The sequence below is a fragment of the Rhinolophus hipposideros genome (genome assembly GCF_964194185.1).
Source record: "Rhinolophus hipposideros genome assembly, chromosome: 4".
Lineage (NCBI taxonomy): Eukaryota > Metazoa > Chordata > Mammalia > Chiroptera > Rhinolophidae > Rhinolophus > Rhinolophus hipposideros.
In genome coordinates this window covers 100639248-100657838 of record NC_138050.1, presented here as the reverse complement: position 1 = coordinate 100657838, position 18591 = coordinate 100639248, and the positions used below count along the sequence as shown (strand labels likewise).

The 18591-nt window shown below is 42.8% G+C and overlaps 1 protein-coding gene across 9 annotated transcripts in view; it reads left to right on the top strand.

Moving 5' to 3' along the window:
* The window catches only part of ENOX1 (ecto-NOX disulfide-thiol exchanger 1), a 512775-nt gene that overhangs the window by 361153 nt on the left and 133031 nt on the right, over positions 1-18591 (top strand). For all 9 annotated transcript variants that reach the window (XM_081045517.1, XM_081045515.1, XM_081045511.1 and 6 more), the window contains 2 exons: positions 13971-14144; positions 15398-15604. In XM_081045517.1, coding sequence (XP_080901643.1) covers positions 13971-14144; positions 15398-15604 — 381 coding nt within the window. The remainder of the gene's footprint in view (positions 1-13970; positions 14145-15397; positions 15605-18591) is intronic.

Sequence of the window (18591 nt, the reverse complement as noted above, 5' to 3'; positions counted from 1 at the left end):
TCAGGGCAGGTAGCCTCACACCTGAGCCGAGGAACGTGAGGTGGCCATGGAACTGAACCGCATATATGGTGCCTGCCAGCTCTTTCCCTCTGCCCGTCCTCGCGGCACACCACAGGCAGCCTGACCCTCACTGCAGCCGGGACGGCATGGCCCACACCCTGCCTCTCCTCCAATTCCAGTGACGCTGAAAACCTCCGCTTCCTCATCCATCTGTAAATGGTGGAGGGGGAGTCTTGGAAAGATGTGCCGAGGACTGCTTTGTTAAACGGTGGAAAAGGATTTTGAAAATACAGTGTTGCATGAAGGCTTTGTAGCCATTCAAAATCTCTGGGAATGAGAACGAGATGTAGAACCCCTGAAGGAAGAAAAACATTATTTTGAATTTACAACTGGACAGAAAATAATTAATTGCAAATGAAAATCTGGGTGAGAGTCTCTGCTTTTAACCTTGAACATTCCAGGAAAAGAAAAAAAAAAAAAAAAAAATATATATATATATATATATATATATATATATATATATATATATATATATATTTGGAGTATGTTTTTTGTGGAGGAAAGGGAATTACTCAGGATGTTGCCAGAAATGAAAGGCTATCAGAAAGTATGATTTGGCATGGGTGCCTTCTAAATTAACATGTAAATCAACATACAAGTAATTAAATCTGTCCAGGGCCTCAGGTATAATGAGGAGATTTTAAAGTCTGGTACTGCTCAGTTTTAATTCACAGCCTTATGTCCACACAACATTTCAGTCAACGAAGGACCACATACATGACGGTGGTCCCATAACATTATAACAGAGCTGAAAAATTCCTGTCACCTAGTGATGTCATACCATTTTAACTTCATAGCGCAATGCATTGCCCAGGCATCTGTGGTGACACTCGTGTAAACAAACCTGCTTCACTGCCAGGCGTGTAAAAGTAGCACGTACTAGCATGTACCGGGCGTAATGCCTGATGATGATCATAAAGGACGATGGTATTGGTTTATGTATTTACTGTACTATACTTCTTATCATTACTTGAGTGTACCCTTTATACTTATTTTAAAAATGTTTGCTGTAAAAGGGTATGCCGTGTTACACGGCGGCCTCATACATCTCGTGTGTACTGCCTCTCTGGATCGTATCATATTCTCTTGTGCCCGATGTAATTTCGTGTGGTTTTATACAGTAACATGTACAGCCTGTCGTTCAGGTGCCACAGGCTGTACCATGTAACGAGGGCTGTAGTGGGCTGTACCACCTAGGTTTGTGTGAGCGAATGATGAAATCGTCTAACGACGCGTTTCTCACAAAGTTTCCCTTTATTAAGCAGCACATGACTGTATTAAAAACACACGTGTGTATGTGTGTGCGTGTGTATGTGTGTAAAGACGCTGAATAACATAGACATATTCATTTAAGTTAATAAAATAGGATTACAAAGGGAAAATCCACGTTTAAGGGGAAAGCAGATGCCAAATATATGAATGAACACAATTGGCGTGTTTCAGTATAACACCTAATCTTCCTGGCAGAAAAAGCAGAGAGGAAACAGTTCTGGATTCTGGAATTCTCATTTCCACAGACAGAAAAAAATCTTGGGTCCTTGAGGGTAGGAAGAAGTTTTTATTACTAATACTAAACTGGGAGAAATTTCTCCTTTGGGGAAACTGTCGGGCACTGCCTCCTCAGTTTTCGTAGAAGACCCTCTTAATTTCCGCCTGAAGAATTACTTCTTAAAATTAGGATACATAATAAAACAAACAATAACTTAAAAAGCAACAGAGGATTGGGGTTTGCCTTTTCTTTAAACAAAGGCTACTACGACAGTGCTATATTATGTTTACTGTGGAACACCCACGTCTGGAGTCGTACACACAAATATATATATATATATATATATATATATATATATGTATATACATACATATATTTGTTATATATATATACTATATATTTTTATATATAGTATATATATTTTATTTATATAATATTGTATATATATATATATATATATATTATATATTATATATAATTGTGCCAGACGGCCTGCGGGGTCTCTAGTCCTGTTCCCCACATAAGAACGCAGCATGTGGCTAGGCCAAAAAGGAACACCCACGGAGCCATAGATAGGGGAGTCATACCACTATGGTCTCACTGGAGGCTGGAGTCACACGACCTGCAACCTGCTGTCCGCTTCTCTGTCTGCCAACCGACTGACTCGACTCAATGGACTCCCGACTCACTCACCAACCAGCGCAGCCACGGCAGTTATATCAGTGGCTAATGGCTCACTGGTAACAGCTGATAGTCAATTAGCCACAGCTGATGGCCATTTACTACCCGAGCCAGCACCTTTCCACGTGAGGCCGAGAGCCTGGAAACTGCTCTCTGGGACTCTGTCCCCACAATAATATTCATCAGTAAAATGATAGCTAATATGTGTCTCACACTTCCCATGTATCAGGCACTCTTTTAAGCTCTTTATGTTTTTTAACTCATTTATAATCCTTACAACCACTCTATCAAGGTAAATATTATTTTTAGTCCTTTTCGCAGATTAAGAAGCTAGGTGTGGAGAGGCTAGTCAGTTGGGCAGGAGGGGTGAACCTGCCTTTGGAGCCACCCCTCATCTGTCTTTCCCTGCGATTTCTCTCTTCTTTCCATCTTCAGCTCTATTTGTTCTCATTTCCTTATTCCTACCCCTACTCTACATTTCCTTTATTTTCTCCATCTTTACTTTTCCCTTAGTTGAGCATAATGTAAAATTGAAGGTAGTGTTTATTGACTATGGTTTAGGCTTCCTATTTAAAATTTTAACGGCATTTTATTTGTACCTCTTTTGTAAGCTTGTTTTGATTATGTAGTATTTTACTTATGCCACTGTTAGATTATAGCATTCCCCTGGGGCATGAAAGGAAACTGTAATAGAAAGATACCTGTTGCTGTGCTGAGTTTCCCAAGTGTTCCTATGTTGGTTGACCTTATGTAGATTGAAATGATACTCTGCTTACCCTCCTACTTCTCTATCTCATCCACTTACGATCCGGTCTGTGTTTCTGCAGCCATGAGCTGGCAGGAGGGTGAATGAATGCGAGGGCTGTCTTACAGATGCTGTATTAACCAGCACTCAAAGACCAGTCCTGTCAGTGAATCCTGAGCACACCCTCACTCCTTGTACCTCTTAGTCTCATTGTCTGGCCCATGCAAGTAACATCATCCACATTTTCCAGTGATAATAAGCGGCCTCACTAGCAGAAATCCTCGTGGCTCTCCTTGTTCAGTTAATAAGGTAAATAGAAGGCCAGACATCATTTGCTGTAGAATCTTATGTGAATTTTTGTGTGACGTTGTGGATTGAACATTGAACAACCAGATATTTCGTTGTCTTGTCCCTTTAGTATGAACTCCGTGAGCTCTGTGAATTTTGTAATTTCTTTCCTTCATTTCACAGGTAGTCTTTCAGGTGATGCTGTGTGCCAAGGGCAGTGTTAGACCTGGTGGAGAAGGGGATGAGTAAGTCAGCCCGTGGCCACACAGTCTAGACAAACTAAATTAATTAACATTAGGTTAGTGTATGATTCTAAAGCAACACGTGATTCGAAGTTTCCTTGAGGAGCACTCGTGATGTGTTTATTTTTAAAATAAGCTCTATTTTTTCTCTGAGTCCACAGCGATATGCTGACCTTATTTAAAGAAACCAACTGTGTATTGCTTCAATACCTTCAAACAGTAAGTTTACATTGAAACCTACATAAATTGTTTAAAATAAGATGATGTGAATGTTTTCTTTGAAGCTAAATATTGAATAAGGTTTTTTTTTGTTCTTGTTTAAGTTTATGAGATGTTACCTATTTCCCAGATGCCTTTGTAAACTGAAATCAAGGTTGATAAATGAAAAGAAAAGGTGATCCCCTCCACCTTGCCTCAGGAAGATACAGGTTACAAAGTGAACGTCCCTGTGAAGACATTTACATGCTGTGAAATGCCACCTTTGCATGCATGACCACCAACTGTACTGGGCTTTATATCAATGTGATGCCAGGTTACTACCCTGGCTTAAAGAAAGGGGACAGGGGTCTCCTTGCTACTGAGCAAGGAGTCATTGAATGCAGGAAAGAAATGTGTTAATATAAACAATTTACTCTTTCGACATATACTGGATTGTCCCCACTCCTTAGAAAGACAGACTAAAGGATAGATAATTAGCATTATCTAATTAAAGAGTACTTCTTATGTGCTTGACTGAATATTCAAAAATATTTCTCAAGATTCAATAGTGTTTCATCTTCACTTTCTGCCTTGTGCCATGCTCCTGTCAGGTAGGACAAAGCAGAGAACACCAAGAGCCTATTCAGTTCTTTTTTTTTTTAATCATTATATAACAGCCCTGCTGTACAAAGTCACATAACATTATACAGAGAGAAAATTAATCATCAGCTAATGAGACAGGAATATGAAAAGAAGTTTGAAAGAAGTAATTTAGAGACCCCAATTAGGGCCTGTTCTCGTGGGTTTCCTGGGATCACTCGCTGATCCCAAGTTTAGGGCTGTGAGAAGGGCAGGGCAGGGAGGGTGGGAAGGGAGGGGAGGGCAGGAGAGGAGGGAGAAAGAAATAGAAGCTACAGCTTCTGGGCACACAAAGAAGCTTTTGTAATGCTCCAGATGAGAACTAATGAGAACCTAGATAGCCGTGGGGACAAAATAGATGAGGATGTAGAAGACCTTTCCAGGGTAGGCCTGTCCGAAAGGTCTTGGCACATAGTGGGACGCGGCTGCCTATAGAGGTTTTATACTAGGAACTGAGAGGAAGGGGAAGTCCCATTGAAAGAAATAGGCAAACCCTGTAGTCACTTAATCTACCCAGGAGTATCTAATAGAATGGAGTAGGACGGATGTCCCAGATATTGTCAACAGTTTGCTGTGGAGTACATTCACACAAGACATAGAAACATGTTGAGAGGGTGTCAGCAGGCCACAGAGCAGGGAAATTAGTTAGCATGCGCCACCAACACAAGGAATTAAGAGTCCCCCACATGCAATGAGGCTTGGCAATGATCCTCAAAACTGGAAATCAACGACAAAGGGTTCAAAAGTCAATGTCAGGGGAAGGAGCCTGCATGGATATGTCTAAGAGGATCTGCTCTGCTTCTGTGGCTGAGTGTGACCTGCAAGGAGAAATTTGCTGGTGAATTATAAGGGACAGGAACTGTAGGAAAGGGTCGCCCTGCCATTGTCTAGACCTTGCCAGCCAGGGAGGAGATATTTGAGACAGGAGGACAACCTCAGAAGACAGATTTTGGAAAATTCAATGGAAAATGCAAACTTACTTCGTTTCAAAATGGCATCCTGCAGAGATAAGATGTGTGTGGTTTAGTTGAATGAGGTCATTGACAGTGTCAACTGTGACGGGACTGTCAAAAAGACTTATGTAATGGAATGATGTGAAGCTCTCAGCACACAGCAAGCACTGAAGTGTGGCTACTGTGTTTTAGTCATAATATATCAAGTCACTAAAAAATATAGAGTTCAGAATTCAGAAAGGTAGAAAACACTGCTAATCAAATAAGTCGGCTTCTATCTGGACTATTTCTGGGAATAAACTTGGATATCCTCAAAGGTGGGTTTTATTTATTTATTTATTTTAATTTTTTTATTTTATTTTATTGGGGAACAGTGTGTTTCTCCAGGGCCCATCAGTTCCAAGTCACTGTTCTTCCATCTAGTTGTGAAAGGCACAGCTCAGCTCTAAGTCCAGTCACTATTTTCAATGTTTAGTTGCAGGGGTGCACCCCGCCATCCCATGAGGGAGTTGAACCGGCAGCCTTCTTGTTGAGAGCTTGCGCTCTAACCAACTGAGCCTTCCGGCCACTCTGGAAGCTCAGCGGCAGCTCATTGTCTTCAGTCTAGTTGTGGAGGGCGCAGCTCACTGGCCCATGTGGGAATCGAACTGGCAACTCTGTTGTTCAGAGCTCGTGCTCTAATCAGCTGAGCCATCTAGCCGCCCTTTTTTTTTAAATTTTTTAAATTAAATTTATTGGGGGTGATGTTGGTTAATAAAATTATATAGGTTTTAAGAGTACAATTCTATAATACATCATCTGTATATCGCATTGTGTGCTCACCACCCAGAGTCAGTTCTCCTTCCATCACCAGATATTTGACCCCCTTTACCCTCATCTACCACCTCACCCCCCTAACCCTCTGTTAACCACTAATCTATTGTCTGTGTCTATTACTTTTTGCTTCTTTGTTTGTTTGTCTTGTTCCATTGTTGCTTTCAGTTTTATATCCCACATGAGTGAAATCATATGGTTATACACTTTTTCTGTCTGACTTATTTCACTTAGCATAATAATCTCAAGATCCATTCATGTTGTTGCAAATGGCACTATTTCATCTTTTCTCATGGCCAAGTAGTATTCCATTGTGTATATGTACCACATCTTCTTGATCCAGTAATCTATGGAAGGATACTTTGGTTGTTTCCATGCTTGGCAACCATGAATAATGCTGCAGTGAACATGGGGGTACATGTATCTTTACAGATAAATGTTTTCATTTTTTTCTGGTAGATACCCTGAAGAGAGATTGCTGAGTCATACAGTACCTCTATTCTTAATATTTTGAGAAACCTATTTTCCATAGTGGCTGTACTAGTTTACGTTCCCACCAGCAGTGTATGGGGGTTCAAGAAGGACAGTCATGTGGAAGGATAAGGGAAGCAGGGTGCTGAGGCTGGCTGAGAGATGACTCAGCTGTCCTGTGAGCTTTCTTCGTGGATCTGACCAGTAATGACAGGAAAGATAATTAGGCATGTGAGAGTAGCCCAGGGGTGCAGAGTAAGGTCATGGATTTCTCTCCAGGATATCAGGCCCTGAGTCAACATATGAGGGATAAATCTCATAAATCCCTCATGGTGCAAACCATTAGAAAATGAAATGGGCCCGCTTGGTAGGTGGTGAATGCATTGTCACTAGACATGTCCTGAGGAAGACAAGATGGAGAGACGTTGGAGAACCCAAATGCACCATGATGAGGCAGCAGGACTCTTGGTTCTGATTTCAGCTCCACTCTTAACTGGCTGTGTGACTTTAGACAAGTCGCTTACCTCTCTGGGCCTCAATTTTCTCATCTCTAAATCAAGAGGGTAGGATTAAGAAATGCCCAAGTCTCTTTCAGTGTTGAAATGTCATGGGTGACGCCCAGTGTCCTTCGCTTCCTGACTGGCATGTGCCAGTATGGTTCTTATGCCTCAGCTATGAGGCCCATTGTGTCTGCAGACTATGTTTCAGCAGGTGCAGGAAACACAGAGCGGCTTACTTGGAGTGTGACAGCTCAGGCCTCTGTACAGAAACTGCTCTGGCATCAAATTCAAATCACCACCCCCAGTGTCAGTTGAATTTCGCCGAAACTTCAACAGGCTTTCGCCTCCTGCTCACTCAAAACATACTTGGTTTTCGAGGGCCTGCTTCATGTGCAGGTTGCAGGAAAGATCTGACAGACTTCTTTTAGCAGTCAGTTCTCCGCTGTGCTGGTTTTGTTCAGAAGTTTTGAAATCCTCTTCACTCCATGTCGTGGCATAGTTTCAAATATGGACACATATCTCTTCACTCAAGTCGACAGCACTGAAAGTATCTGTGGATAGTTGCATTCCTCCATTCGGCCGGCATTGCAATCCAGTCAGGAGACCAAGGGGGTTTCCTGATGGAATGAGGGCTTTGTTTATAATGTGTGCACAGCGGGCCTCCAGAAGCTCGCGTTGGGTATTCATTTTGGGTTTGAATGGAAGACACAGCTCTGGATCTCTGGAGAGATCACTGAAGCATTTTTAATTTTACTTTCTTAAAGATTCTGCTTGTAGGCCTTCACTTATGTTATGAAGTACACTATTATGTTAACTTATAATCTGTATGGTTGATTTGTTCCCAGGAAATATGTAGCAATCTTCAAGATTTGTTTTTTGTTTTTTTCATAAAGGGAAAACATAAGAGCGATTCTGCCTCCAGGGGACTGGTTTTCAACATTTCTTCAAAGAGAACCTTTAGAAATACCTTTGCATTTATGATCCTAATGGGTATATTTGGGGACTACCTTTTTTACATGCCCATTGCACATATAAAATTCATCCTTTATAAGACTCAGGTCAGCCGTCAGCCCCTCCGGGATTCCTTCTGTGACACTATCCCCCATATAGTTTCTTAGGGCTGCCGTAACAAAGGACCACAAATGGAATGTCTTAACACAGAAACTTATTCTCTCACAGTTCTGGAGGCCGAAAGTCTGAAATCAAGGTTTTGGCAGGGCCATCCTCTCTCTGAAGGCTCTAGGGAAAAGCCTGTTTTATGCCTTTTTCTTCGTGTCTGGTTTTTGTTAATGTCCTTAGTGTTCCCTGGCTTGTAGCTCCATGTCTCCCCTCACTGCCTCCATAGTCACATGGCTGTCTCTCAGACGTCTGTCTGTCTCTTCCCCTCTTTCTATAAAGACACCAGTCACGTAAGACAGGTCCCACGTTAATCAAGTGGGACCTTATCTTGATTACATCTGTTAAGACCCAAGTATTTCCAAATAAAGTCACATTCACAGGTTCCAGGGGAGTTACATATATCTTTACAGGGGGACAAAATTCCACCCATAGTCCCTAACCCAGACTGGTTTGATGCCCCCTTCTCTGTGTTTCCATAGCACCTTTTTAAAATGTCTCATAAGAGTTATCCTACTGTATTGTCATTTTCTGGGTAGTTGTCTCTGCCACTAGACTCTCACCTCCCCAAAGGAAGCCCTCATCTTACGATGACTTTGCAGGCAGAGTACCTAGCGAAACATCCAACACCGAGGAGGCACTCCGGTGTTTGTCCAATGAAACACTTCGTCATCATTGTGATCCTTTATGTGTAGTTAGTGTTAATAACATATCTACGTAAGGGTACATCAGTATTATTTTACACTATATATATGTTGGATATAATTACTATGATTTATCGTGTATTTAGCATGTGCTGGATATTATGTTAAACACTTTGGTGTTTTTTTTTTTAATCCCATTTAATCCTCACAAGAATATTAAAATTTAGATATGATTATCCCCATTTTACAGATATTACAAATCAGACTTAGGAAGATGAGTTAAATTTCCTGAGGTCACACAGCCAGTGTGGGGGAGACCCAGGGACCTGGTCACGGGTATATTTGACTGCAGATTTGGGCCCTTAACGCTTTGAAAATCCTGCCTGCGCCATATTGTCTTCTCGGACGCTCCCGATTTGTGGAGGTGGTTTGGTGTTCGTGTTCACAGTCAGCTAATGATGAAGACACTGAAACCCAGAGAGGTTAGGGCGCCAGTCGGCCTCACGGTCACCCTGCTGTGCCCACATCCTTTTCCTTCAAGATCACCTGTTTAAAAACTACTCTTCTTGTTCATCATAAAATGATTTTTTAAGACTATTTGAGAAAAGGAGGACATAGAATGAAAAAAGCTTAACTTTGATAGTTCGTGTACTTAACTGACATAGAAGAGCAGGGCTTGTAAATGGCAATGGGAAACTATCAGGAGAAACAGTTTCCCCGTCTTCAAGTTGCCGGAAACAGAACATCCTCCCGTGTCACATGGTTTCTCTGTTGAGAGACGCGAGATCATATTTTGAGTCAGTAATTCTTTTGGAGGAAGGAGAGGAATGGCTGCATGTGCGTCAGAACCCCTCCAGCCTGTCTCTCTACCCTGCACAAGCCCAGGCTGTGTCTCCCACGTGCTCAGCATCCCCCCAGACAGGATGTCTCACCTGAGCCTCAGGTGGGAGGAAGCCCCGCCTCTGAGACTCAGCACCCATCTGGGCTTGACACTGGTCAGGCTCTGCCCTCTGCCCCAGCACTGATAGCTGGGGTGTCTGCCTCCATCCCCAAGCCCCAGGCCTCGGTTTCTGGATCCTGTCTTGCTTCTCCAGCCTGAGTCACAACTCAGGTAACTTGTACGATTTCCTGTAAGATTGTAAGATTTCTTGACTTGTGACACCGTAGTGTTATTGCCAGACCTCAGGTTCCCTTGGACTGAGTGAGAACCCTGGACCAGGGTGGTTCAGACCCAGGGACCTGTGGAGAATCTGCTGGCCTAGGTGGCCTGCCTAGTCTTGTGTTTTGTCTGCCGCTAACAGTCCCTAACTAGGACACGACCTGCAGTGCTACCATGTGGCCTGATTACCGCCTCCTTTCTCAGAGTATTCTCTGTGAGGACTATGTCCTGCTTTCTGGGCCAGACTTGTGCCAGCACTGACAGCTTACCTCTCTCCCCTCAACTGCATCCCAACCCAGCGTAGTGTCTACGCTCACACCTAACCCATTTATGCCCAGCCCTGACTGGAGATAGGCCTCTGTTATCTTTCTTTCAAGTAGGGTCTAGTTCTCACTTCACCTATGAAACTTGTTACTAAGGCATCGATTGGGAAGGGCAGACAAGGGGCACGCCAGGGCCAGCAGACAAGGGTGGAGTGCACAGCCAGGACGGCCCTCTGACCTGGCAGAGTGCACAGCTGACTTTTAGTGGCCGATGCAATGACAGTGAGGAAAAAAACTGAAATGCACCGCTCGAAGGGCCAGGTCCCTTCTGATGTGATCTGTCTCTTCAGAGTGGCCACACTGTTGCGTGCTCACCATACCGTAGCCCTGGGCTATCATTCGGAATTCCCCAGGCCTGGCAGGTTCTCCTTCCTGGATGGCTCTGATAATCCTTTGAGCCTCAGATCATATTTTTCAACTCTTCTTTTGAGTTTGGTGCCCATCCTTCATGCTCTTCTCAAACCCTGTGATTCCCCCCAAATGGGGAACATATTACAGTTACCTCTGTTACTCCAGATTCTGGCAAGAGGATGTGCCCAGTAAAGAAAGAAAGAATGAATGAATGAACTAACGAATGAATGAACGAACGAATGAACGAATGAAATCACCTTGCCTCTAAAGTCCTGACTGCAAAACCCCAACCCGTTATTTGAAAAACCCCGTCTAAATGGATAAAACACTGGACACTGTGTGAATCAGTAAGCAGGGTATCTGTTTCTGTTTTTATCTTGTCCAACTGGGAAAAAAACAACTAAAAAGAAACCTTTATTGAGCTTGGCCTGGCCACCTCTGTGCTCGCAGTCAGCTGTGCAGAGAGGAGCTGGTGGGGCCCGCAGTCTTTGAAATATATAGCAGTCTTTGAAATATATATCGCTTCCTCTTGTTTCAGTACACTTCCTAAAAGGAAGTTCTATAGACTTAATCGGATTCTTTCTTGTGGCAATCTAAGTTTTCTTCCTCCTTTCCCTGAGTGGAATTATAACTCATTATCTCTGAAGTTCACAGGGGCACCTTTCTAAGCAGGGCAAGGAATTGCCTTAGAGATACATTCTCTCCTCACCTTTGTCTTCTGTGCGTGTGTCTTTCTCAGACTCGCAAAAACTGTGCATTTGCTTTAATGACTTAGTACATAATAGGCTCCTGTGCTATTTGAGAAAACAATTTCCATCTGTTCATATATTGTTAAAAAGTAATGGGTTCTCTTAAAAGAAAAAAAAAAGTTTAATCCTTCCCTACTTCCTTCCTCCAATACTTAATTTCAGATCCTTTGAGGTCCAACATAATTTAAGTGTTAATTCCTTTCTAAGCTCTTTTCCAGCTACTACCCTCACCATGCAGATTTCATTAAACCTCAGAGTCCGTTCATATAGATGTCTCAGGAAAAGCAAAGTAACTCTTGCTGCATATTAAAAGGTTTTACTCAAGAGAAGTGTTTTTCGTCCCCGTTTCTGAAGATGTATTTATTTGGCCTTCAAAAAAGAAACCAGAGGTATGTTACAACTAAAAAAGAATGCAAGCCCATGTCTCTCATCTCATCTCTGGGAAACATCTGGTTATTGTAATTTACAGGGCTCTCATTTCTGGGTTTGCAGCCCTGAGTGGTTTTAGCCTTAAATCGCCTTGTGTTGGCAAACAATAGTGAGGGCCAGGCCAGGAAAGAACCAGATGAGGCTTGTGTAGGAAATGAGACTAAATAAAGGCATCAGCACGCTGATATTCCCATTTCTATTTCTAATATATTCACCTTGGAAGCCAGTACGTTATTTCAGTGACGATGACATTGAAAACCATTGTATTCTGGAAATTCTCCTTGGCATCAGAACGCTACGTCTTTTTTTTTTTTTTTTAAGAGTAGAATACATTTCTAGTAGTGGCATGTATTAGGTGAATGATGAAATTGGGTCATTCTAGGTAGAAACTTCGAAGTAGTTAAAAGAGACGTATTCAAATAAAATATAGAGCTGAGACCTGGGCTGTCGTTGTACTCTGCCAAATGTTTGCTTTGTGATGCTGGAAATGTCACTTAAGTGCTGTAAGCTTCAATTTCTTTACCTGTAAAATGGGATTACAACCTGTGAAACTTCATGAGGATTTCACATGAGTAACCCCAGTCTAAGTCTTGTCTCTGTGACTTCCAAACATTTATGTCTTTGCATATCCCTTGGTTTTGTGCAGCATTTAGGGTTAAAAATATCAAAACCAAAGAAAAAAAAAACCCTCATTTTCCTGAAGCCCCGGTGGTACGCTATCAAATTAAATGGATTTCCTAACAAAATGGGACCGCAGTCCTCTTGGGGATGTTGGTCAGAATCACCCTGCCTCTTCTGTTCAGCCCAGAGGAGTGGAAACATCCATGGTGGCTGGAGGAAAGCTGTCATAAACCTTTTCCCTGAAAGGGAAAGCTTGTGCTGGTCCTTCTGCGTGCTCTGGAATGGCTTAGTAAATCCAGGTCCGCGTGTCATTTCACCTGCCTCCGAGCTTATGTGACATTTCAGCACAGGTAAGCAGAGAGGCCATGCACGGGCTGAGGCTCGACTGTACACGAGAAACACAGACGGGGAGCGGCAGGAAAGAAGAACAGGAATGATCCATGAGAAAGAGAGAGAAAAAGATAGGGAAGTGAGACAAGGGAAGGGAATTTCATCCGTGAGGACTGTGGTGGAGTGTCACCGTGACTATGCATGTTTTTCTACCTAGGAACAGGATCACACCACTTGGGCGAGCATCTGTTCCCTACAAACAGAAAAACTCTCAGGAGAAGGGTCCCTTCCAGCTCCTCTAGAAACTCAGTACCTTTAAACAGTCCCTGCTCTTAGAAAAGTCTTACTTATTTATATATATATGTATGTCACCTTTGAAATAACTTGCTTCATTATCACAGTGAAACAATTCAGTGTTTATATTGGAAAACTCATTCCTTTTGCCTCCTTCCGTTTTTTACAAAGGGCATAAATTTGTTTTCTTAAACAGGGAATAAAGATTTCAGAAGGGTGGTCAATTTGCTGATTGAATTACAGGAAGAAAGTGTGATTATCCAATAAAAGATACAAATGTCTATAGCTAATTTTATGCCTGCATGTATCTAACTCAGCCATAGTAATTATAATCACTCCTTTTTTATTTTTTTATTTTTTATTTCCTGGGGGCAATAGATTAGGTTGGACTGAATGCATCATTATAAAATAGGCACATGTAAATTGAACTTTCCTAAATCTAGGTCAATTGGATAAGAAGGCTCTTTTGATTAAAGCAGGTTGACAGATTCACAGGATACTTCAACGTTAAATGATATTTCTTCCTCCATTCTGGGTCATAAAGCAGTGTAGGTAACACACCAATGTGAAGAAACAGAAAATCACCTTCACAATAATTGCCGAACTTCATAGTGCATGGGTTTCCTCTTGAATATGTTGTATTCCGTTCTGCCACGTTAATGTTTTAAATAATATAATGTTCTTTTGGTGTAGTTTTTCAAAAGTTCATCTTTTAATTTTGCTTTACCTTTCTGGAATAGCTTCCCATAATGCTATACCTAATCCAGGAGAAATTCCTAAAGACTAGCAAGCATAAAGTCAAATTATCTTTTCGGGAAAATACGAAAATTGATTTCAGATCCTCCAGACATAGTGTTATCTTGTGTACTTTCCAGACTCGATCTGTGTGTCAGGCTTTGATCCAGGCCTCAACATGATGACAGGGATCACCCCCATTAACCCAATGCTACCTGGCCTGGGGCTGGTACCGCCCCCACCGCCAACGGAAGTGGCTGTCGTCAAAGAAATAATCCACTGCAAAAGCTGTACTCTTTTCCCTCAAAATCCAAGTAAGTGACACCTGTTAGAGATGTTTGCTTCTCAATTTAAATTTATTTTTTTTAATATCGTATTGCATTCATTTCCAGATGGGACTCACAATTCTTCCACATCGATACACAGAGTGGGGATCCATTCTGCAGAAGTTCTTTGTTTCTAGGTTAGAACAAACACATGGGGATGTGTCTGGGTGTGTGTCCAAGAGATGAATCAACACCTTGGAAGCAGGATATGTGATTTGGGGGTAGATATCCAGCATGAAGAGTCTTCCACATGCAATGGAAGCATAACTTTTGCTGCAAATGCAGTGTGAAATCTGTGAGCTCTTCCGTACATCTTCACAAATGTAGGAGACAAACTGAAATGTTTTCTTGCTGGATGGAAAATTGAATTAATTTGGCAGTTAGCAATTTGGGATAGGGAGGAGCCTGCATCTCAGAGTTTCTGGGACAAATTGCATTTGCTTGAACGAAACATACATTTGATGAAATAAATGGGCCAGAATTTTTTTATTAGTTTTTTAATTCAGCCTCAGACACTAAGTTTATGGGCTTAAATAGCTAGGACATTTTTTTTCCTATTAATCAGTGTTGCCTTTTTTTAAGTGGACTTTTCAGCAGATTGCTTTAGTAATCTACATATAAACTAGGTAAAATGTTGTGACAGTGTACATTTTATCTTTTTATACAGCCTTTCCCAAACTTAATAGTTTGCTCATTTAAATGTGAATAATAATAATAAAAAAAGCATTTTTTTCAGGCCCAGGCTTTCCCAGCCAAGTAAGTACCATTCTTGCTTTCAGGTCCCAGCCCCACCCTCTGCTTTGCTGTGCCATTATTCCACAACAAGGCAAAGCAGATAATGAACCGAGGTTTTTTTATCATGTTGTCATTTTATCACGCTTTGTACGTTGTGAAGTTTTTCTTTCCCATTCTCTGGGCCCCTATATTATGAAGGAGAAATGAAATTATGCTAACATTTGCTTTCTCTTCATTCACGGGCCATCATAGGCACTCTGGGTGGAAATGAACCCGAAAGGTAAAGAAAGCTTGGGAGGTGGAGGGGAGAGGTACTGAAAATCAGGACAGCCCGCGATCAATGTAAGTTGCTATAGAAATGTATCATGACCCAGAGTGGAGACAGTTACTCTGCAAATTTTATTTTTGCCAGGTGAACCAGAAAAAAAATAATAATAAAAATTAAAAAATAAGAGCTCAAAGAAATCAAAGGCAAAACCCTCTGTTTCGTTGTGCTTAATTATTAGATCTCCCACCTCCGTCCACAAGAGAACGACCTCCTGGGTGTAAGACTGTGTTTGTCGGAGGATTACCAGAAAATGCCACCGAGGAAATTATTCAAGAAGTCTTTGAGCAGTGTGGTGATATCACAGCGATTCGGAAAAGCAAGAAGAATTTTTGTCACATTCGCTTTGCCGAGGAATTCATGGTTGATAAAGCCATTTACCTTTCCGGTACTTTGCATTACATAAGGGGTTTTCTAGGCACTTTGTTATGTTTTATGATGTTAATATGAGTTTATTCCCTCTTGCCTCACCGTTTGGGGCTGGGAAAGGAGGAATTCTGCTTTTCCCTTGGCTGCAGTCTGTGAATATACCTCACGGGACCGCTTTCCCCCTTCCAGTCTCCAGGAATATTCCATCAAGTTTCTAATTAACGATCACAAGTGCTTATTAGATGAAAAGCAATATTATGAAAACTGAGGGCCATTATTATTGAATGTCGTTCTCTGGGGGAATAGAGTCCTCTCTGCGCATAATTTCAGTTTTTCAGAAGGGGTTCACTTTCTAGACATCAGGGGACCCAAATCAAGGTCAGTTCTTTGCAGAAAATCGTCCACGGGCCCTGAGGGAAAACCCAATAGCATCACCCAATTGCCAGTACATTTAGCTTGGTTAATCCCACCCCATGGTGGTCCCTTCTTCTTTGGTGCCAATTTGTATGGGAGATGTTTATAGATGTTGAAATTAGGCTGCCACCACCTTCCACTCTGTATATGAGCAAGTGTATGGAGTCTGTCAAGAAGGCTTTGGCGGAATCTAAGAATTGTGGGGTTGCTATTGACATGTGGCTTTGGAAGGACGTGCTTTTAGATTTAGCTCATTGCCATTTCCTCACACTATCTATCTGCATATTTCAGTCTGTCACTCTGCACACCACCTCCCTATTCGTGAGCCACAGCTAATGCAGGAGGGTGAGAAAAGAATAGGAAAAAAATTAAAGCACATCTGAACATGACTAGTAGGTTTTCTTGCTTTGTGCAGTCAGCCCCTATTGCCATGAAATTCTCTTGCAAACCCCAGAAACCTTGGGGTTATTCCAACAACGCAGAAACTTTCCTGAGCTAGATAATGATACAGAGAACTTTAAAACCCTTGTTCCACTAAAACCCTACAAAGCGAAGAAAAAAAAAATCTGACAGCATTCCAAAATGGAGATGGAAGACAAAACATAGAATGACGATATTGTACAACACCCAAACAGCGATATTTTCCATTTCACATATTCTTGAGCTGTAGCCTCAGAATGGTCCATTAAACAACTTGGGGATTCTGCTGAGTGCCTGGCAATGGGCTTCACATGCCTGGGGCCAGATAACCTCTCTCGGAGACTCCTTTCCCTCATCCTGCAAAAGTGCGATAGTAACTGTACTGCCGCTAGGATTCTTATGCGGAATAAATCAAAATAATGGATATTGCGTGCTGAGCAGGACACTTCAACATAGGGACTGTTCAGTGCGTAAATGGTTGTTTCTAACACCAGTACGCTGATGATGATAAAGAAGGACTGGCTGTTGTTTCTCAGGAACCCAGCCCTGGGAACGTGGGTTCTAATCACAGCTCTACCAATAAAACAATTACTTTCTGCCACCTGATTAAATGAGCTGGTTAGAGTGGATCAAAGCTGCTTTACCACACGGACATAGCACAATGTTCAGACCAGTCAGAGTCCCCATAAGACAGTGCCAAAGATGAACAGGCCCAAATGTTGGCACGTTAAAGGGTCACCTTTACTGATGCCTTGATGTCACATTTCTGCCAGCTCGGACCCTGGCCTGCCAGTCATTGGGACCCTCCATTGCTCCCCCATCTGCCCCTTTTGGGGTGGAGGAACACACAGCGAAGGCCTCACCTCCGGCCTGCCAGCCTGGGTGCATGGGCATCCCACAGCTCTGCCTTGGCCGCCCTGCGGAGGCTGCAGCACCCATCCCAGGAGAATCCGAAAGGCTGATGACCCGGAGGGGCAGGAAGGCGGGAAGCCTGCTCGTCGTGCCTGTGGGCGCCTGCCAGCCAGCCCAGCTGGAAGGCCTGTTTAATTTTAGGAACGTTCACATCTGAAGGCCAAGCTAATTTTAGACTCAGCCTCATCAGGGTCTCTTTTAAGGCCTTAATGATGATGTTTTGGTGAAAGAGAGGGTGCTTTTTGGAATCAGAAATGTCTGCAAAGCAGTGCTCTGGACGTGAGCAAGGGAAAGGTGCTTGGCCAGCTGGGACACTAGCCAGTCCTCGGCCTTCCTGCCAGCTCAGCTCTTATGTATTTGTCACTGTGGCCTGCAGACTTATTAAACCCCATGGCCCACCACCAAGATGCACTCACCTTAGCACTCATTCTGCTCATCTGTGATCTGATATTTGCATTTTTGATAGGTATTGTTATGTCTTCCCATTTTTCGATAACACTGTTGAAACTTAGGAATAAGAGGGTCATAAATGGGAACCAGATGTGAGATCTGTTTCATATTTGTAACTTCTCAAAGGTGTGACTGTGCCCTACTGGGGAGCAGCCAGCCTCCACAGGGATTTTCAGCTGAGTTTCAACCCCAAATGCCACGATAACCCATTGAAATCTACCAGGAGAGCTTGCACACAAGCACTGAGCACCGCACGGCCTAGCATTTCACAGCGGTGTCTTCTTTGCAAAGGCCTTACACAGCAAAAAAACCCTTATTCTGCTCTCTCCTCTGGCTGCCCCAACAGCTGCAGTCCTGCTGGAACTGAATTTACATTTTTAAAATCTGAGGGCCTCAAATGAAAGAGCAAGCTCAAAAGCCAAGTCTTCTTCATTTGCAGTTGGGCCGGCTGTCTGGTTTCAGTTCTGTAGCTGTTGATTTCTCAAATCGAGTTTCTGCTCGCAGTCTTTGTAAGTTGGGTAGCTCAGTCAGTGCCCCAAGACTTGCAGGCCCATGTTTTGCTCTGGCTCTGAGTGCTCCTATGGGTTCCTGCAGCTTCAAAGACAGGGTGGACTGTATATGCAGCGCCACCTGCCAGATGAGGGGCTGCAGGCCTGTAAGGAAGGCAGTGGCGAGGCCTCTGGACTGAAGGTGACACATCCTTCTGCGTGCCCCAGAGGATAAGTAGAAATAGAACAGCATTGCAGTATTGCCCTGGTAATGATGGCTTCTGCAGCTCCCGAGAGAGAATAAAGTGATAGGCTGTGAGGG